Source organism: Triticum dicoccoides, chromosome 2B, assembly GCF_002162155.2.
Source record: "Triticum dicoccoides isolate Atlit2015 ecotype Zavitan chromosome 2B, WEW_v2.0, whole genome shotgun sequence".
NCBI classification, from domain to species: domain Eukaryota; kingdom Viridiplantae; phylum Streptophyta; class Magnoliopsida; order Poales; family Poaceae; genus Triticum; species Triticum dicoccoides.
In genome coordinates this window covers 344,396,170-344,417,670 of record NC_041383.1, presented here as the reverse complement: position 1 = coordinate 344,417,670, position 21,501 = coordinate 344,396,170, and the positions used below count along the sequence as shown (strand labels likewise).

Sequence of the window (21,501 nt, the reverse complement as noted above, 5' to 3'; positions counted from 1 at the left end):
ACATCCTGAGTCTGAGATACCCTGACTCCAATCAAATCTGAATTTTAGTCAGATGGCTGGGACATATTTCCAAGAGTTATAACATTGGTCTATATATGACCCGGTAAGGTGATGTCATGCCTAGCACACCTGGCCGGAGGCTCTATAGTTATAGTTTTCCCTTTCAGCCAGGTTAAACACTCTTCCATGAGGAAATTGTAAGACTTATTCTACCAGTTGTTCCTGATGAATCCTTTGTGTGTATGCAAAGTCCGACCTTTGCTTGAAGACCATGTCAATGCTATCTCGAAGCATGTATGTGGTACTCCGGTTTTCAATAAGAACTTTTGAAGCCCAATGCTAAATGTTTCCTGCTCAATTATCCAAACACCATTGTATGGGTAATGTCATGGAATTTCTCTCCTCTTATGTAAAGGGTTTTCTACATTATATCTTGTCTTGGATATCATCCTCTGCTTGACTTTGGGAAGGATATACCCCTGATATATGTGTTTAAACACATTTTCCTTTCCGTTGTTTTGTTCAAACTTTCTTATAATCTACTTAACTGAGCAGTGGTAATTCCCTGCTTAGGTAAGCACCTCGTGGTACAACTCTGCCAGTAAGACCCTATTACTATAATTGATGACATATCGGTAGCCACCGATGGACGAGAACTTTGCCTAATGGTCCGCCTCGTTCAACGAGCAGGAAAATGGTTCTCTTCGTCCCTTGCCTTTGGTATCGACATTGTTGCCAACATAACTGATAGGCTTCCCTCTGACATGCCTTACTATCATGACCGTGCAAGATGTCACCACCCTTCCTACTTTAACCCACATGGTGGGCCCATAACCCACAGTTCCATAGGATCAAAACCTGACTCTCCTATACACCCCTATTTCCAAAGTTATTCCTCAGGCTTGCCATGTGATCCTCAATTCTGGTATTAAACACAATACTTGTTTCCGTTGCTTTGAACCCCTTTCACACTCTGTTTCAGGCAACAAACGATTGCCTACCCGCTTGAAACTTCTCATGGTACCTCCTTACTTTACTCTCGATATTTTCTTAAGTTTTAGTTCAAGAGTTACTTTCCGCCACCTTCCCCGATGTTAGCTACCAGATAGTCAACCTTGCAGAGGTCCGTTCTCCCGGAATATACCCACCCTTTATTCTTTCATAAGTACGATGGAGTTCCCGAAGAAAGGATGCCGACTTCATCAGGATGACCTGGAGCAGAGAAATAAAGACATCAACGTAATGGATCGACCTCTTCGAGAAGAGCAACCAAGACCGAGAAGATCCGTTAGAATTTCACAACCACAAATTTCCCCCTTACACCACCTCTTAAATCTCGGGACGAGATTTCTTGTAGTGGAGGAGATTTGTAACGCCCCGGTAGTTAAGCTACAGTAACCACACACTAATGGTGCCATGTCATCCCAATTAAATTTCTAAACCTCACTTTGATCCAAACCGAATTCAAATCCAAATTGAAAAGAAAGTCAAATTATTATTTCTGCAAACGGTAAAACAAAAATGTTTGCTGGGTTGCAATAATTCACTAACTAATTTTCATAAATAATCCAATATTATCTGGAATATTAAATTACCCCTAGCTTAGTTAAAATAGTGCCCAAAACAACCTTTTTAATCCATTTGTATTTAAGCAAAATTCAAATGAGTTTAGTTAAGCTCCAAACTTTTTGTGGCTTTCACAAATATTACGTAGTAATTGTAGGGCAAATTTCATATATAAAAAAATCATTTGATGGCACAACCTAATACAAAATAGGATCTGAAAATACAAAGAAAAGGGTAAAAGCGAATTGGACCTAAACTAAGGTGCCACTGGGCCATAAGTGGCCACACGGCCCAGCCCACCAAAACTTTCCCCTACCTCCCGCTACAGGAACAGAGGATGTGCGTGGCGCACATCCACGACGGCCATGGCCGTGGATGCCCTCCACGTTGCCTCCCTGGGCTTATAACTACGTCGCCCACGAACCCTAGATCGAGCCCAACCCCCACTCTGGACCTCACATCTCTCCTCCTCGCCTGGCTCTGCTCCACTACAGTAGCCGCCTGAGACCCCCGTCACCGCCGCGTCGTCGTTGCCGTTCTCCGAGGCTTCCCCGAGCTGCTACAAGGTGGCCAGGAGCCTCCCCAACCTCGTCACCTTCACCTACGCGCCTCAAATCGAGCAGGAACGCCACTTAGGCTCGTCATCGCCACTTCCTCCACTACACGGCCGCCGCGGTCATCTCCGTCGATCTCCACCGTGGGCGCCTCCCGGCCTCGTCGAGCTCGTCCACGGCCTCCCCGGGGTGAGCCTCCGCCCGTTCCCCCCTTTTTGCCCCTCTCCCCGACGCTGTTTGTCGCCGGCCCATGCCGTCCCAGGCTCCGGCCGTTGGCCGCGGTCACGGCGCGCCCTGCGGCGCCTACACCTCGCACCACGGTTGCCCTATGTGCGCCCCGCGCCGCCCCTGGCCGCGACCGGCCGCGCGCTGGCCGTCCTCTGGTCGCGCCTCGCGTGTGCGCGCCTGCTGCTGCTGCTGGCTCTGTGTACTGCCGGTGCTGCTGCTGTCTGTTGCTGTTGCATTGAGGCTACCTATCGCTGCTGCTTTGCCGCCGCTGCTGCTCACCCTCTGCTTGTTGCTCTTGCACTGTTGTGCTGCTTGGCCGCCGCTTGATGCTTCGCCTTTTGTTGCTCTGCTTACCACTGCCGCTAGTTGCTGTAGACGTCTGCTGCTGATGCTTGGGCATGGTCGTGCGTGTGTGCACAAGGTGCACGCCCGACTGTGCCTCTTGCCGGCTTAATTAATTAAAGATAGATTAGTTTAGGATTAGATTAGTGGAATAAAAAGCCTAATGTGCAAATGACATGTGGCCCCACTAGTTTAAATTACTTTAGACTAATTAAATTGACCCTGTGACACTTACATATGGGCCACACCTCTCCTTTTGACTAGTCAAATTGACTTGGTCAATTCGAATTAAAAGTAATTTAGAAAATCTAGAATATTGAAAAGACTTAAAGAAAATCATAGAAAATTATTCGTAACTCGGATGAAAAAACTTTGTACATGAAAGTTGCTCAGAACGACGAGACGAATCCGGACACGCAACCCGTTTGTCCGCGACACATCCCTAGCATAGCAAACTCGCAACCTTTCTCCTCCGGTCCATTTGTCCGAAAATGCGAAACGCCGGGAATACTTTCCCGGATGTTTCCCCCTTCGCCGGTATCACCTAATACCTTAGGTCACCCCTAGCACCGCATATTGCCGCGTCTTGCTTTGTGTTACATTTGATTGCTTTGTTATTTATTGTGTTCCCCCTTCGTTACTTCTTTCTGGTAGACTCTAAGACCGGTGCCGATGTCCGTGTGTTCGACTACACCGAAGATGACCCCTCCTTGCCAGAGCAACCAGGCAAGCCCCCCCTTTGATCACCAGATATCGCCTATTCTTCTCTCTACTGCTTGCATTAGAGTAGTGTAGTATGTTACTGTTCGGTTACTCCTATTCTGTTGCATAGCCTGTCATTGTTGCTACAGTCATTGATACCTTACCCGCAATCCTAAATGCATAGTATAGGATGCTAGTTTATTATCATTGGCCCTACATACTTTTCAGCCTGCCTTGCTATACTATTGGGCCGTGATCACTCGGGAGGTGATCACGGGTATATACTATACATATATACATACTATACAGATGGTGACTAAAGTCGTGTCAGCTCGTTGAGTACCGGCAAGTGATTCCGATGTGGGGGCTGGAAGGACAGGTGGCTCCATCCCGGTAGAGGTGGGCCTGGGTTCCCGACGGCCCCCGACTGTTACTTTGTGGCGGAGCGACAGGGCAGGTTGCGACCACCTAGGAGAGAGGTGGGCCTGGCCCTATTCGGCGTTCGCGGTTACTTAACACGCTTAACGAGATCTTGGTATTTGATCTGAGTCTGGCTACTGGCCTATACGCACTAACCAACTACGCGGGAACAGTTATGGGCACTCGGCATCGTGGTATCAGCCAAAGCCTTTGTGACGTCAGCGACTGAGCGGCGCGCGTCGGGTTGGACTGCGTTAATGCAACTTCCTTCGTAATGGAGGTTGCTAGGTCTGCTTCCGGCCGCGTACGCAACGTGTAGGTGTGCAATGGGCGATGGGCCCAGACCCCTGTGCGCATAGGATTTAGACCGGCGTGCTGACCTCTCTGTTGTGCCTAGGTGGGGCTGCGACGTGTTGATCTTCCGAGGCCGGGCATGACCCAGGAAAGTGTGTCCGGCCAAATGGGATCGAGCGTGTTGGGTTATGTGGTGCACCCCTGCAGGGAAGTTTATCTACTCGAATAGCCGTGTCCCTTGGTAAAAGGACGACCCAGAGTTGTACCTTGACCTTATGACAACTAGAACCAGATACTTAATAAAACACACCCTTCCAAGTTCCACAGACAACCTGGTGATCACTTTTCCACAGGGCGATGAGGGGAGGATCGCCGGGTAGGATTATGCTATGCGATGCTACTTGGAGGTCTTCAATCTACTCTCTTCTACATGCTGCAAGATGGAGGTGGCCAGAAGCGTAGTCTTCGACAGGATTAGCTATCCCCCTCTTATTCTGGCATTCTGCAGTTCAGTCCACCGATATGGCCCTTTACACATATACCCATGCATATGTAGTGTAGCTCCTTGCTTGCGAGTACTTTGGATGAGTACTCACGGTTGCTTTTCTCCCTCTTTCCCCTTTCCCTTCTACCTGGTTGTCGCAACCAGATGCTCGAGCCCTGGAGCCAGACGCCACCGTCGACGATGACTACTACACTGGAGGTGCCTACTACTACGTGCAGGCTGCTGACGACGACCATGAGTAGTTTAGGAGGATCCCAGGCAGGAGGCCTGCGCCTCTTTCGATCTGTATCCCAGTTTGTGCTAGCCTTCTTAAGGCAAACTTGTTTAACTTATGTCTGTACTCAGATATTGTTGCTTTCGCTGACTCGTCTATGATCGAGCACTTGTATTCGAGCCCTCGAGGCCCCTGGCTTGTATTATGATGCTTGTATGACTTATTTTATTTGTAGAGTTGTGTTGTGATATCTTCTCGTGAGTCCCTGATCTTGATCGTACACGTTTGCGTGTATGATTAGTGTATGATTGAATCGGGGCGTCACAAGTTGTGTTGACCTTAAATAGCACCAAGAAAAATCACAGAGAGAAAACCAACTCCAAATAAAAGCCAGATAATGCAAAAGTTTTTGTTGGTCCAAATTTTCATGCTTTATTAATGCAAATGAAATGTTACAAGATGCAGGGTGTGACAGACCTACCCCCCTTACAAGAATCTCGTCCCCGAGATTCCTAAACTAGGCCTTAAAGAGATACGGAAACTCGGATCTAAGGTAGTCTTCACGTTTCCAAGTTGCTTCTGCTTTAGTGTGTATGCTCCACTGGACCTTGAAGTACTTGATGGTGCGGCTTCGAGTGTGTCACTCAGCCTCATCCAAAATGCAGATGGGCCTCTCACGGTAAGTCAAATCAGGCTGGAGGTCAATGGCTTGGTGATTGACGTCCTTGTAAAGATCAGGCTTGTCTGGAACTTGGAGACACTTCTGGAGTTGTGATACGTGGAATACGTTGTGCACATCGGATAGTTCAGGTGGCAGCTCCAACTGGTAAGCCACTTCTCCTCGTCGGTCAGTGATCTTGAAGGGGCCGATGTATCTTGGGGCGAGCTTTCCTCTGACATGGAAGCGTTGGTTCCCCTTGAGAGGCATGACCCGGAGATAGACATGGTCTCCAACTCAGAAGTTCACGTCTCTACGACGTGAGTCAGCGTAGCTCTTCTACCTTGACTTGGTAGTCTTCAAATGCTCTTTGACAAGTTGGACTTGCTCTTCTGCTTCATGGAGGATATCGGGCCCAAAGACTAGTCCTTCTCCGGTCTCTGACCAATTGAGGGGTGTGCGACACTTCCGTCCGTATAACACCTCAAATGGTGCCATCTGAAGGCTTGACTGATAACTGTTGTTGTAAGAGAACTCGGCGAAAGGGATGCAATCTTCCCACCTAGCTCCATATGCTAAGACACAGGCTCGGAGCATGTCTTCGAGTATCTGATTCACTCATTCTGTCTGACCTCCGGTCTGTGGGTGGAAAGCAGTACTGAAGGACAACTTGGTCCCCATGGCCTCTTGGAACTTTTTCCAGAACCTTGAGGTAAACTGGGTTCCTCGATCTGACACAATATCCTTGGGAACACCATGAAGCCTTACGATTCTGTTGATGTAGAGGCTGGCTAGCTGGCTTCCCTTGTAAGTCGTTTTGATAGGAATGAAATGGGCTACTTTGGTCAAATGGTCGACTATGACCCAGATGGAGCCATGTCCCTTATTTGACCTAGGTAATCCAGTGATGAAGTCCATTCCGACTTTATCCCATTTCCATTCAGGTACTTTGAGTGGTTGGAGCAACCCAGCAGGTCGCTGATGTTCAGACTTGACTCTTTGGCATACATCACACTTTGCAACATAGGTGGCAATCTCCCTTTTCATCCCGTGCCACCAAAATCTTTCCTTCAGATCTTGATACATCTTGGTTCCTCCGGGGTGGATGGAATATGGGGTGTCATGAGCTTCTTGCAAGATCAAATTCTTGAGCTCAACCTTATTGGGTACGCAAATGCGATTCCCAAACCACACAATTCCTTGCTCATCCTCTGAGAATCTTGGGGCTTTGCCTGCCTTGATCTTCCTCTTGATGCCTTCAATACTTTCGTGCCCCTTCTGAGCTTCCTTAATATCATCCATCAAGGTAGGCCTAACTTCGAGGTTGCCCAAGAATCCTGGTGCAACCAGTTCCAACCCGAAGCTTTCAAGTTCTTCATACAAGGCGGCTAGCCTGCCCTTAAGCATAGCGTTCAAGGAACAAGCCTTTCTGCTTAATGCATCTGCTACCACATTAGCCTTCTCAGGGTGGTATTGAACACTGAGGTCATAATCCTTGATCAACTCTAGCCACCTTCTCTGCCTCATGTTCAATTCCTTCTGAGTGAAAATATACTTCAGACTTTTGTGATCTGTGTATATCTCACACCGCTTCCCTATGAGGTAATGTCGCCATGTCTTCAGGGCATGAACCACTACTGCTAACTCAAGGTCATGAGTAGCATAGTTCTCTTCATGAGGCCGTAGTTGCATTGAAAGGTAAGCTACGACTCTGCCCTCTTGCATTAAGACACCTCCCAGTCCGGTTCTTGATGCATCACAGTATATCACAAACTCTTTGTGTATATCTGGTGTGGCCAGAACTGGGGCGGTGGTCAGTCTCTTCTTCAGCTCCTGGAAGCTCTCTTCGCACTTCGACGTCCATTCAAACTTCTTGTCCTTCTTCAAGAGCTGAGTCATGGGTCGGGCAATGCTTGAGAATCCTTCAACGAACTTGCGGTAATATCGGGCGAGTCCGAGGAAGCTTCTGACTTCCTTCACATTTCTTGGGGATTGCCATTCAGTCACGGCTTCAATCTTAGCGGGATCGACCGACAATCCTTCCTCGGTTAAAACATGACCCAAGAATCCAACTTCACGCAGCCAAAATTCGCACTTGCTGAACTTGGCATACAGTTGGTGCTCTCGAAGCTTGTCTAGGACCATCCTCAAGTGTTGCTCGTGCTCTTCTTCTGTCTTCGAGAAAACAAGAATGTCATCAATGAAGACAACGACAAACTTGTCCAAATACTCCATGAAGACCTTATTCATGAGATACATGAAGTAAGCTGGGGCATTGGTCAATCCAAAGGACATGACCGTGCACTCACACAGGCCATATCTGGTTACAAATGCCGTCTTCGGAATATCTTGGGGTCTGATTTTCAGCTGGTAGTACCCAGATCTGAGGTCGATCTTGGAGAACACCTTGTCCCCATTAAGTTGATCAAACAGATCTTCAATCTTGGGAAGTGGATACTTGTTCTTGATTGTAACTTCATTGAGGGAGCGGTAGTCAATGCACAAGCGGATGGTACCGTCCTTCTTTGCCACAAACAGAACAGGTGATCCCCAAGGGGAGGCACTAGGGCGGATAAATCCCTTCCTCAACTGCTCTTCCAGATGCTTCTTCAATTCTGCTAACTCCTCCGATCCCATTCTGTAAGGCTTCTTATAGATGGGTCCCACTCCGGGTATGAGCTCGATGATGAACTCAATGTCTCGGTCAGGAGGCATTCCCGGTAGCTCATCAGGAAAGACATCGGGGTATTCGCATACTACCGGCACTTGCTCCAATTCAACTTCAGTTAGACAGCTGACTTGGTTGGCTTGAGCAGAGGAGGGGTTGGAGGCAAATTTAGCTTCGACTCCTTGGTCATTGGTCACAGTGACAGTCCGGTTGGCACAATCTAACAAGCGTTGGTGCTTGATGAGCCAATCCATTCCTAAGATCACATCCAAGCCTTGTGATCTTAAGATGATAAGGTCTGCTAGGAAGTCTACCCCATTAATGACAATCCCGACTCCTTTACATCCTATCTTGGCTCTCATCTCTGCTCTGGGGGTTTGTACCACCATAGGGTTATTCAGGGGTGTAGGGGTCATGCCACTTTTTAATGCAAACTTTTGGGTGACAAATGAATGCATGGCTCCAGAATCAAACAAGACAGTTGCAGGTGCTGAGTTGACAAGGAACGTACCCAGCACGACGTCCGGGTCTTCCTGGGCTTCTTCTGCAGTGACATGATTCACACGACCCTTGCTGTTGTTGGGCAGGTTGCGGGGAGCTTGGTTCCTTGGTGGCATTCCACGACCTTGTCCTGGGTTCTGCGCATTGGGACGCGGGGCGTCGGGCTTCTTGTTGGGGCAATTCTTGGAGTAGTATCCTGGCTGACCACATCCAAAGCAAGTGACTTGGTTGGGGTTGCTGCTCTTGCCAGCATTGTTATTGGGGTTGTTGTAAGCTGGCCTGGGGTTGGCATACTGCTGAGGCTGATAGTTGGTGCAGGGTGCAAGGGCTCTTGGCTGCTGATAGGTTGGCTTGACTGGGGCTGGCTGCCACGGGCGAGGCTTCTGGTTGCTGGAGCTACCCTTGCTGATCATCTTGCGATTACGGGTATCATCCAAAGCACGTCGCTTGTCCTTAAGCATGAGTGCCTTGTTTACCAGATCAGGAAAGGTCGGGCAGTCACACACAACAAGCGAGTACTCCAGAGTCTGGTTAAGGCCTTCCATGAAGCGCTCCTTTTTGGCAGCATCAGTGCTGACATCCTCAGGAGCATACCTTGAGAGAACACTGAACTTCTGCATGTACTCCTTGACTGTGCTACTTCCTTGCTTCAGGGCTCGGAACTCACGCTTCTTGATGGCCATGATTCCGGAAGGAATGTGGGCCTTGCAGAATTCTGTCTTGAAGTTATTCCAAGTGATGTTTTGCTCAGCATGCATGGCCTTGAATCCACCCCACCAAGCTCTGGCAGTTCCCCCGAGACAGTGGGCAGCATATGCTACCCTCTCACGGTCTTCAGTGCATCCGACTAGTTCCAATAGATCCTCAATGGTGCGGACCCAGTCGTCTGCATCCAGGGGTTCAGCAGTCCCGATGAAGGTGGGTGGTGCATGCTTCTTGAACTCCACCAACGTGGAACGTCCATTGTCGTGTCCCGCCGGCTGGCGATTGACAGCTTGAGCAATCGTCTGGAGGGCTGCAGTGTTGGCTTGGCGTTCCTCTTGGAAGGCTTGGAGAAGCTGAGCCATGTCCATGCTTGGAGGAGGTGGTGGTGGTGGAGTCTGTCCTCGGGCTTGGTCCTGGCTGACTCTTGCTTCAGCAGAACCTCCGGCTTCTTGCTGTTGGGTAGAGGTACCAGTACGTGTTACAACAGGCATCCTGTTGGAGCGGTCAAGGTCTCATGATTGGGAAAAAGGAGAGAAAGCAATATAGATGGGGTGCCTAGTAAGGGGTGGGTGTGATACAATTTTAAGTTAAGCCAAGGCCGGAAGGGCCAAACTCATGCATTAAAACCAAATGGGTGATGTAGTTGTTTACAATTTCCCGAAAGGGAAAGTACAACTTCCATCAAAACACGTCGAAAGCAAACACAACACAACATGGTTTCATTTGAACCATTACATGGACTCGATTTGGCATAAGGGGTACACGACCTATCCTACCTTAAGGGTTACGGACTGGCCTATCCTAGTCCTGAACGGTGTCTAGGTGGTGGAATGCTCGGTCGGGTATTCCGGCTCCTCTGGGTCTTCCTCCTCATCTTCATCTGTCTTAGTCTCTTCGTCACTTGAGGGAGTGGGGGAGTGGAGGAGCTGAACATGATGCTGCTTCGCCGGGGGCACCGTGAAGAGGTTGCGGTAGTCTTTCGTCGTCATACAGCGTGGCTGAGATGACCCCTTGGCATTCGTGATCTGTGGGGGTCGCCCGCCTCCATAGGCTGCAACGGGCTGTCCAGGGGGTGCACCATCCTTCTTGATCCTGTCCGCCTTCGTCTGGGCCAGGCGAAGGAGTTCCTTGGTCTCGTGGAGTTCCTTCCGAAGCTCCACCGACTCTGAGGCCAAGTGTTGTGCCAGGCTGTCGGCACACAAGCTGAAGTAGGTCTGGAAACGGAGGGAAAGTCCTTCGTCCATGGGTGGAGCTGGTGCGCTGCTCTCGTCATCACCCTCCTTACGATAAGGCAGGTAACGAGTGGCTGGCTCACTTGCCATCTCTGGCAGAAGATCTCGAAGGCAAGTCAGCGCCTTGAGTGCAGCAGTCTCAACGGCGAGAAAGAGCGTCGCCATCTGGGGTCCTTCAAAGTACCAGCTTGTCGGGGAGTCATTCGCCCTCACGACTACCTCCACGTGATACTCCTTCTTGGTGCCGTTGATCCGGTGCTCATGGTAGGAGTAGGTGGGGGCTCGAGTGAACTGGCACTTCCTGAGGCTGTCCTCGAGAAGCACGGGAAATCCGGCGGTCAGGAAGTCTTCGGGTACGGCAGCCATCTACAAGGTTGAATGGGAGAGGTCAATCAGGGAAATATATCTTGGGTTGGGTAAGCTTTAGAAAAGAAGAGAAGTTTACATGGTCTCAAGCTAACTAATGTCCATGCTAACTAAGGCTTCCTACAGTCAGGATGGCTCTGATACCAGCTCTGTGGGGACCTCGACTCATAAGTCGTGATCACCGAATGCACGTGTACAGTGATCCCAGAGATCAATGCTCACTGAACACATAGAAGCTGAATAACAAGAGTCTTACATCCATACATACCATCTTACATAAATTATGACCATTATGGTCAAGTCTTACATTGATAAAGCCTTAAGGGCTAAACTTCAAATAAAACACAAGCAGCGGAAATCTTCGTTGATAAGTAGAACCCATGCCATCTGCCTTAACCCTACAGGCATTCTGACTGGGAAACGTCCTAGTTCGCATGTTCGTCTCCAAAGAACTCTTCTTCGAACTCCGGTTCTTCCATGCCTAGTCAATTAAATAACCAGTGGCAAGCCAATGAGTACTTTGAATGTACTCGCAAGCAACCCATGTTTTGGTTCACGATACAACAATGCGTGATATAGGTAATTTTTTGCGGAAAGCTAGTTTTGAGTGCAATGACATGTTCAACAATTTGTAAGACATGCATCAGGAGAATTCAAGTAACCATGAGGACAGGTTATAGATATCAACATAAATAGAGTGGGCATCAACCCAACTCAATCATGTCAAGTCCTTTGACTTGACCCAAGTAGATCTTCCCACTTATCCAGATACACACACTGGTTTGTAAACATGTGGACGTAGCCCAAGAGCGGTTACCCAACTGTCCTTGACCATGGACACGGTTATTCGAATAGTTTGACACTCTGCAGAGGTTGCACACTTTACCCACAAGATCCGGGGAACTTCCGTGTCATCCACGACCCGCGATACCTCAAGTACCCGGGGTAAGCACCCGATCACTATCTTTCCCTAGACGACACTAACAAAGAGTCCACTCATTGTTAATCCTCACGATGTACATCATACGAGACTCACTCGAGATCGTAACATCCGTGAGGGGACACAACGGTGTATCCGGTGCCCTGTGAAAACAGTCATGGCTGCCCTACCTGGCACGACCCCGTCCCGAGAGAGAGCACCAACTCTCCCCCGCCACTAGTAATGCGGGCTCCAAGCTAGTATCGGCCTAGGTAATCGATAATGCCCTTTCCCATATAAGGGTAGAGTGGTTGCACATGTAAGGTTGGAATAACGGTCGCAACTTAAACCAATCCATTTTGGAAACAACACACACACTTTCCTCGGTACACCACTGCGTCATCAAGTGGTTACCCATCTCATCATCTCCCTCGGGCATAAGTGGCACCCGATGGGGTTTTCGAAAAGTCTTTTGAAAATACCTTGTCTCCTTCATCATGCATATACCCGTCCCTTTTTGCGTAGCATCTACTTTAGCATCCTATCTACTCCCACCGGCATAACCCTCATAAGAAGGTAGGGTCATGCACAATGCAATTATCAATGAGGAAGTACAGTGGCAAACCATCAAAGTGGTTACCACCTCATCATGATTCCGTTGCAACAACAATATGGAACTATATGACATGCATAAAAAGGGTTTCATAGACATGGTCAAAGGGCTGCTTGCCTGGCTCAACGAAGTCTTCTGGGTCTTCAAAGTCTTCTGGTCCAACTCCTTCGTCAGCAACGCAATCTATCGTCGCAAAATAATAACGAGGAAAATAAGGCAATAAATAAACAGAAAAACCAAAGTGCTCAGAAAAATGGCAACTCATTTTTGTTAAATACTAGGGTGAAAACTAAGAAGGGAAAAATTCCTAGTTTTGGATTTGGAGTAGTAGAATAGGAGAAATGGATTTACAAAGGTATATTTAAATGCTTAAAATCACATTTAAATATTTACAGTGAAGAAAAGGTTGTGGGATTTGAATGAAAGTTGCACCATTAATTATGTGGGATTTTTACAAGAATTTAGGAACTGGAATTATTTCATTTGGATTAATATTTAATCCAGAGGAATTTTTGGAAAGGTGACAGAAAAAGAAAAAGGAAAAAGGCTCTGTGCCTGCTGGGCCAGAACAGCCGCAGCGCAGCAGGCCCAGCCAGAGTGGCGGCCCAGCGCACTGGTGCACGCGCGTGCGCCAGGTTTAAACCTGACAGGCGGGGCCCAGGCATCAGCGAGAGAGAGAGGGGCGATGGAGGGGAGAGGCTGACAGGCGGGGCCCGCCTGTCATCCCTAACCCTGCGACAGAGGGTCGGCAGGCTCACCGGCGACGATGCGCGGCACGGCGAGGTCGGGCGAAGGCACGGATGGACTCATCGTTGAGTCGCCGTTCGGGTGGAGGTGGTGGACATCACCGGAGTTACCGGGTCGTCGGCGACGAGGAGGCACGGTGGAGGAGCTTCGGGCGGTGGTGGCTCCGGCCGTTTCTGGCTGCAAAAGAAGCGGGGGAGAGGGGGGAAATGGTCAGTGAGCCGCGGCGGTTCCAGATCGGGGCAGAGGAGGAGCGGGGGAGGCCTGTACCTCGCGAACTCCGGTGAGCCGAAGCGGCGGAGCTCGGGCTCGATCTCGAGCTCAGGCGGTTTTGAGATGATTGGGGAGTGCGGGAGGTTGATTAGGAGGGTGGGGGAGCGACAGGGAGTGAGAGAGGGGCTCAGCGTCGCCTTATATAGGCTGGCCGAGGTCCACCATAGGCGTGGCCTACGGGTGCCCGCGGGATCGGCTCGGGTGGCTGTTAGAGAGGGAATGGAGGGCTCGAGGGTGTTCGTGGGGGTGGTCCAGGGTGCTAAGGAGAGAGAGGAGGAGAGGGACGAGCTGCGAGCGGGCCACAAGAGCGGCGCGCGCATTGGCCGAGCGGAGCGGCGCTCTAGCGCGAGCTGCAGGAGAGAGAGGAGGGCACGGGAGCAAGTGGGCGGCCTGCTGGCGTGGAGCGGACGTCGAGGGGCATCGACTGGCGCGCGGGGGAGGCTCGAGGTGGTCGGGGGACGCGGCGTCAATGGTCGGGTGCCTTGCCAGGCGCTCCAGAGCGCGACTTTGGCCGGCATCCGCGGTTTTCCCGCGTCCGCGCGCGTCCACTTGTGTCTGGCAGCTGGAGGGGGCATGGGCCAATGCTGGAGAGAGCCTTAGATGCTCTGGAAAGCTGAGGGGAGAGAAGGAGGCTGAGAGAGAGGGGGGAATCTGCTGTCTAGAGAAGAAAAATAGGGTTCCCCCTCCCTTCATCATTGCTTCCTTGGGCAGGAAAGCATCCAGGAGATAGAGGGGATCTAGGAGGGGTTGTGGTAAAAAGAAGAGCTCATGGAGATTAGTGGGAGAGGCCAAAAATGGGATTTTGGTAAAGTGGCAGAAGGTGTTTGATGCTGGTTTGGGCAAGTAGAAGATTTCCATTAGTCATGTGACTCCACAGGGTGAAATGGCACATATAATTAGGGCCTTCCACCCATTTTGAGCTCATTTGGGCAATGTTGCCAATGCAAATTTTGTAAACCCTAGAAATTGGCAGGAATGGACTTGTGCAGATCTAGTTGAGTAAATCACTTCTCCTTGATGCACCACTTGGTGTGGTGGCCTCATTTGGTCATGTGATCATGCTCACAAAAGTTGGGATCAAGGAGAGATAGTTGGCAGTACAAAGTAGTTCAATTTTGATTCTGGTCAAAGAGGGTTTTGGGGCATTTTGGTGAACAAAAATGACTTTAATTGACATGAGGCTTTGCAAGGTGATCACAATATGCATTCGCGACTTGCTGGATTTTCCTTGGATTTTTCCTTGGTGTGACATCCAAAAACCTTAAACCTAGTTTCATGTCATGAGAGTCCACTACACCTACCTATGGATTGAATAAGATTCTTCAAGTAAGTTGTCATCAGTGCATAAAGCAATAAAAGTTGCTCCTAAATATGTTTGATCTTTTATTTTAAGGGAAATAAATGTTGTACAAACTTGTGATGGCAAAGTAATAAAAGCGACAGACTGCATAATAAAGGTTGCTATCATAAGGGGCAATATAACGTGACATTCCTTTGCATTAAGATCTTTTGCATCCAAAAACAAAAAGTGCATGACAACCTCTGCTTCCCTCTACGAAGGACCTATCTTCTACTTTTATGTATTTACTTTTTATGCAAGAGTCAATAGTGTTCTCCTCTATGCCCTTTTGTTTTTCTCTTTTTGTAAGCGTCATGTGGTGGGGAAAGATCTAGGCACATATATCTAGTTGGATATGAGTGATCATGAGTTATTATTGTTGACATCACCTCTGAGGTGAATAAGTTGGGAGGCGAAATTATAAGCCCCTTTCTTTCTATGTGTCTGGTTGAAATTTTTTGCTCCATATGTATGTTGTGAGTGTTAGCCATCATAGAAGACTAAATGATGGTTGAGTATGTGGACTTGCTAAAAAGCTCTGACATGGGACCCTTCCTGAAAATATGATGAGTTGCAATTGCATTGTTGACTGAGAACATAGTTTTTGAGTTTTCAAGAAAGTTTATGCCTTATATTCGTTGTTGTGATCAATTGTTACTTGCTCATAAGAAGTTATATGATAATGAATATTGCCTTTTGTGTTAATGATCATGATGCTCCCATGTCCATATTTTATTTTTTATCAACCTCTCTCTCTCTCTCTCTCTCTCCCTCTCTCTCTCTCTATAAGCATGTGGTCATGATTATCAATTTTGGCTTTCGCTTGAGGATAAGCAAGGTCTAAGCTTGGGAAAGTTGATACGTCCATTTTGCATCATGTTTTTATGTCGATATTTACTGCATTATGGACTGTTATTTCACTTTATGGTAGGATTCTTATGTCTTTTCTCTCTTATCTTGCAAGTTTCACATAAAGAGGGAGATTGCCGGCAGCTGGAATTCTGGACCCAAAAGGGCTATATCGGAGGTATTTTTTCTGAACATCTCCAAATGAGCTGAAAATTGATGGAGAATTATTTTGGAATATCTTAAAATTTTGGCGAAAGAAGTATGGGGGGGGGGCACCAGGCAGCCACAAGCCTGGGGGCGTACCCCAGGGCTTGTGGTGATCCTGGCAGGCTTCCGGGGCCATCTTCTGGTATATAACCCCATTTACCCTAGAAAAAAAATCAAGAGGAAGGTTTCGGGACGAAGCGCTGCCGTCTCGAGGCGGAACCTGGGCAGAAGAACTTTTGCTCTCCGACGGAGCGACTCCGCCGGGGAAACTTCCCTCCGGGAGGGGCAAAGCGAAGCCATGGTCATCACCAACGATCCTCTCATCATGGGAGGACGAATCTTCATCAACATTTTCACCAGCACCATCTCATCTCAAAACCTAGTTCATCTCTTGGATTCAATCTTTGTCTCCAAACCTCAGATTGGTACCTGTGGGTTGCTAGTAGTGTTGATTACATCTTATAGTTGATGCTCGTTGGTTTGTTTGGTGGAAGATCATATGTTCAGTTCCATTATACTATTCAATACCCCTCCGATCTTGAACATAAATATGTTTTCTGAGTAGTTATGTTTGTCCTCGCGGACATGGGAGAAGTCTTATCATAAGTAATCATGTGAATTTGGTATTTGTTTGGTATTTTGATGACATGTATGTTGTTGTTTCCCTTAGTGGTGTTATGTGAACGTCGTCTACATGACACTTCATCATCTTTGGGCCTAAGGGAAAGCATTGTGGAGTAGTTATTAGATGATGGGTTGCTAGAGTGGCAAAAGCTTAAACCCTAGTTTATGCGCTATTCTGAAAGTGACTGATTTGGATCCATATGTTCCATGCTATGGTTAGATTATTCTTAATTCTTCTTTCGCGGTTGCGGATGCTTGCGAGAGGGTGTAATCATAAGTGGGAGGCTTGTTCAAGTAAGAACAACACCCAAGCACCGGTCCACCTACATATCAAATTATCAAAGTAATGAACGCGAATCAAACAAACATGATGAAAGTGATTAGATGAAATTCTCGTGTGTCTTCAAGAACGCCTTGCTTATTATAAGAGACCTTTATGGCATGTCCTTTGCTACAAAAAGGATTGGGCTACCTTGCTGAACCTTTCTTACTGTTACTATTACTTGCTCATTACAAATTACCTTGCTATCAAACTATTTGTTATCGACAATTTCAGTGCCTGCAGAAAATACCTTGCTGAAAACCGTTTGTCATTTCCTTTTGCTCCTCATTGGGTTTGATACTCTTACTTATTGAAAGGACTATGATTGATCCCCTATACTTGTGAGTCATCATGACGAAGGTCGGCACGGACGGTGGCGCTCCCGCGCCAAGGGAGGCGGCGAGGATGGCAGAGTGGACCATGGGTCACAGCGCTACGACCAGAATGGGCGACGAAGCGGTAGCTGGCAGGTCGGGGCAACGACGGGAAGACCTCGAGGCGGTGGCAGTGACCTTGGGCCGCCCCGAAGGGGCAGCGCAATGACGGAGCGCGAGTCGGTGCAACCGTGGGGACGGCCTCGGGCGGCGGCGGAGACTGTATGCCACGCTCGCTACAGCCCGATGGGGCGACACATCGACAGCGTGAGGGTCGGTGCAGCTATGGGGACGACCTAGATAGGACGGCCTCAGGGCGGCAGTAGATCGCGGGCCGTGACACTACGACCCGAAGGGATGACACCGCGACAACCGCGGGGAGAACCACGAGACGGCGGCGCTGCTGTCCGACGGGGTGACGCAACGGTAGCCCGATGCTCAATCGGTGTAGGGGCGCGTTGTACTCCGGACGGTCATCACGGGACCTACAGAGGCGTGAGCAAATGACGGCCCAGGTCGGTCACACGACGTAGATGAGGCGGATCGCAGCGGTGGGCGGGTGATCAATCCGAGCGCGCGCGTGGTCGGTGGAGGCGGGGTGATGGTGGAGTCCAAGCTGAAGCAGGCGGCGACGCCCCGCATAGGACAATGTGCAGACGAGTGTGTCATCGGTGACGTGCGGGTGGCCAACACAGCGCCGGTGCCCTGGCAGCGATGCCCGAGCGGCCAACGCATCAGTGGCACCCGATTGGCCAGGCCCAAAGCGGCGAAGGTAACATCGTGCAGACGCGAACATACATACACGACGAAGGCGGGAGGTGATGCAGGAGTCCCGGTTGGAGCAGGGCGGCGACGACCAGCTAGGGTTTGTCCCTCGTCGTGTTGACCGCCTGCCCTAGAGAGCCTTTTTTCCGATCCTTTGATCCGGGTTTTCTCTCTCTCACCGGTCACTTTTATCAGCGTTTACTCTTTGGTTTTTCGATCTAAGATCGGTTTGCATTGCCCGCCGCTGCCGTCGACCCCCGTGCGCCTCTACTCCCACACTAGTGCAACACTCTACCTCTTCTCCGACTCGACGACCCGTCATGGCCGTGGTTCGCGCCTCTGCTCGCCCGTCCCTCTAAGACGGCCGTCGCCGCCCTACTACGACCGGGGCTCATGCAACATCCCCCCCTGACGGTCATGACGGATTTATTTAGGAGACATACGCCATCGAACTCCAAATCTGGCACCCCACTGCGACTAAAACGTCGCAGAAGGAAACCATACCTGCCATCCACGAACCACGAACCCAGCACATGTTCCGCCTTTCAGATGTCGTCGATGCAAACCACAATCTGCATCTGATTCTGGACTACCTCCCAAGCTCCGCCCAGACGCTGGAGAAAACACCGTCGCAACGGCGGAGTTCGATGACACAGGTCCACCACGAGGATGCCGCCGCCGCCACGCCATCCTTGTTTGAACAGACTGGTTTCCAAATCCATCCCCAACTATAGGACCGATGACCTTGTCAAGGAAGGATCCGAAGAATCTTTATTCAACGCTGTCATCGTCGCCGCCGAAACAAAGACGATGAACAACCTAAAAATCTAGACTACGAGGAAGTAAAAAATGATCCACACGCGTGGATCCGGCGACCCCCTCACCATCGACGACCGAGGTCGCTCGCGGAGGGGAGCCATCGAAGGACGACGCTGGAAGATTGGGCTCTCCTGGCGGCGGCTAGGGTTCCAGGCTTCCAGCCGCCAGGGACACGAGGAAAAAAAAATTATGACCACCTCCCCTCAAAAAATAAAATAAAAATTATTACGACCTACTAAAAGATTTTATAAATTGAAAAAGGAAGTCAGCAAGGTTTTGCCATTTTTCATTTCCGGTCCTCCAGCCTTGCAAGCGCTCGCTTAATAAACGGCAGGCACTAATCTCGGGGACGCGCAACGTGGGGGAGCGGGGAGCGCGAGGGACGAAGGAGGGGCAGGGCGAGACCTTCGGGGAGACTCCCACCCATACCGCGCCACCGAGCGAGCGAGATCCCGCCCTTCCCCCTTCTCCACCCACCCGCCCTGCCGGACCCGATCCCGATCTGATCTCGCCGCCGCCGCCGCGCGCCGGACAAGATGGCCCCCGTGTCGGCTCTGGCCAAGTACAAGCTGGTCTTCCTCGGCGACCAGTCCGTCGGCAAGACCAGCATCATCACCCGCTTCATGTACGACAAGTTTGACAACACCTACCAGGCACGGCCCCTCCCCATCCCCCAATCCCGCGCGTGTTGCTTGTTTCAGTTTCTTTCCTCTGTTTTGCCGTTTCCTCTCCTCGAGCCGGGATGGTTGGATCTATCCATGACATCGAGGCGAGATCCGGCCCGATCGAGCGTTTCAATCTGACCCTGTGAACGGGTGATTAGATCTGTTGATCGGGCGCGTAGCATGTGCGTCCAGCTGTTGTTGATTTGGGGCTTTGGGCGATCCATGGTTACAGTATTTGAGACTTGCATGTGCTATTTTACAACCTTTTGTCCGTGATGTATCACGGAGCAACGAAATGCTCATGATCCCTGGCTGAGGAAGTTGAATTGGCGTATGGCCGATAGGTCAATGCCCACTGCAATCTTATTTTCTGTGTGATTTGGAATTTAATGCGTGAGAAATTGTCCTGCCGTCAATGGTGTCTTCCCAGGATCACAGCGTTGTTTGGCGACAAATGTCCCCAGGCTGCTCGGCCTAGCTTTGACTTGCTGGAGAATTCTGGCGGATGTAATGTAGGGAATGATAGCTAATACGTACGAGTTGTTTCAATGCCACTTTGCAACCTGAGAAAGAGAGAGAGAGGTACCATGACGCCTGCGATCCCAGGCGGAACCTTTTGCTAATTCTAGGAGTTCACTATGATACCTGCGATCCCAATTAGATATGGAACGTTTGCCATTTCTATGACTTAAAGACCTTCAACGCAGTGTAGAATATATGCACAATCTGAACTCTTAACTAACATTCAGCCTCTTCATATGTATATCGGTGTACCTACAACAGACTTGTTTTTCCTGGTGAACAATGATGGCTTGTTAACATTGTGCTGTATTATTGTGGGAGTGACGATCGGTTGTTCTGATTCTATTGTCCTTTAAAGTACTACATAGATAAAATGTCTGCTTATATTAATGTATCTAAGTTAATTTCATATGTTATGTTCTGACCTAAACAGGCTACGATTGGTATTGATTTCCTGTCGAAGACAATGTACCTTGAAGATAGAACTGTGAGACTCCAACTCTGGTATGCTCACATCTGTTACCTCATTACTGACAGACTGTTCTGTCCATTGGAGTGCTGATCATTGTCATATGTATTTTTGTTCTTTGTTTTCAGGGATACAGCTGGTCAGGAAAGATTCAGGAGTTTAATTCCAAGCTACATCAGAGACTCTTCAGTTGCTGTTATTGTATTTGATGTTGCAAGTATGCTCTCTCTCTCTCTCTCTCTCTCTCTCTCTCTCTCTCCCTCTCTCCCTCTCTCTCTCATAAATAATTTCTTCATCAAATAATGATTTCTGATGTCGCAAAGTTGCAAATTTTACTGGCATTCCCCCCCTTTTTTTTTGTTTCATGCTTCAGGCAGGCAATCTTTCTTAAACACGTCGAAGTGGATAGAGGAAGTTCGCACTGAGAGGGGCAGTGATGTCATTATCGTGCTTGTTGGGAACAAAACTGACCTTGTGGACAAGAGGTGAGAGTGTGGTTCACATTGCTATCCATTCAATGAGTGCACTATATTTGAGTATTTCCATTTGTTACTACTTGGTCACATGTGATATCCTATGTACTATCCTGATGTACCAAAATTTGCAGTTCTATTGTTTTGTGTAACTTTTGTTACATGCTGTGAGTGATACTAGCGTAGTTAAGCATAACAAATATGTGAAGCAAAATTAACTAGCACTATTCTGATTATTCTGCTTTGAGTACAACAGATTGTACTCAGTCTGATCTACTTGTCGGTTCTTTAAGCAAACTGCCTCTTGTTTTATTCAGAGTTTCAGACGCGTTACATATGCTCAGAACCTCAATTTTCATGGCCTTCTTAATTGAAGATATACAATTCTTCACTGACCACATGATATTTGTGTGATCCTGCACCGTCTCACTGAGGGATTAGGCATTTAAGGAATTTCCCTTGATGTTGTAGTATGACTGAAGTACAAAGTGTATTTATAACCCTGTGGGCGTTGAATTTGTCCCCACATTCCAGAGAAGTCCAAATTGAACCATGTACCATAAAACATG

At 48.9% G+C, this 21,501-nt stretch overlaps 1 protein-coding gene across 1 annotated transcript in view; it reads left to right on the top strand.

The window, feature by feature from the left end:
• Window positions 1–19,152: 19,152 nt before the first annotated feature.
• The window catches only part of LOC119363662 (ras-related protein RABH1b), a 3,874-nt gene continuing 1,525 nt past the window's right edge, over window positions 19,153–21,501 (top strand). The window contains exons 1-4 of the mRNA XM_037629024.1: window positions 19,153–19,456; window positions 20,424–20,494; window positions 20,588–20,676; window positions 20,833–20,944. Coding sequence (XP_037484921.1) covers window positions 19,340–19,456; window positions 20,424–20,494; window positions 20,588–20,676; window positions 20,833–20,944 — 389 coding nt within the window. The 5' untranslated portion in view covers window positions 19,153–19,339. The remainder of the gene's footprint in view (window positions 19,457–20,423; window positions 20,495–20,587; window positions 20,677–20,832; window positions 20,945–21,501) is intronic.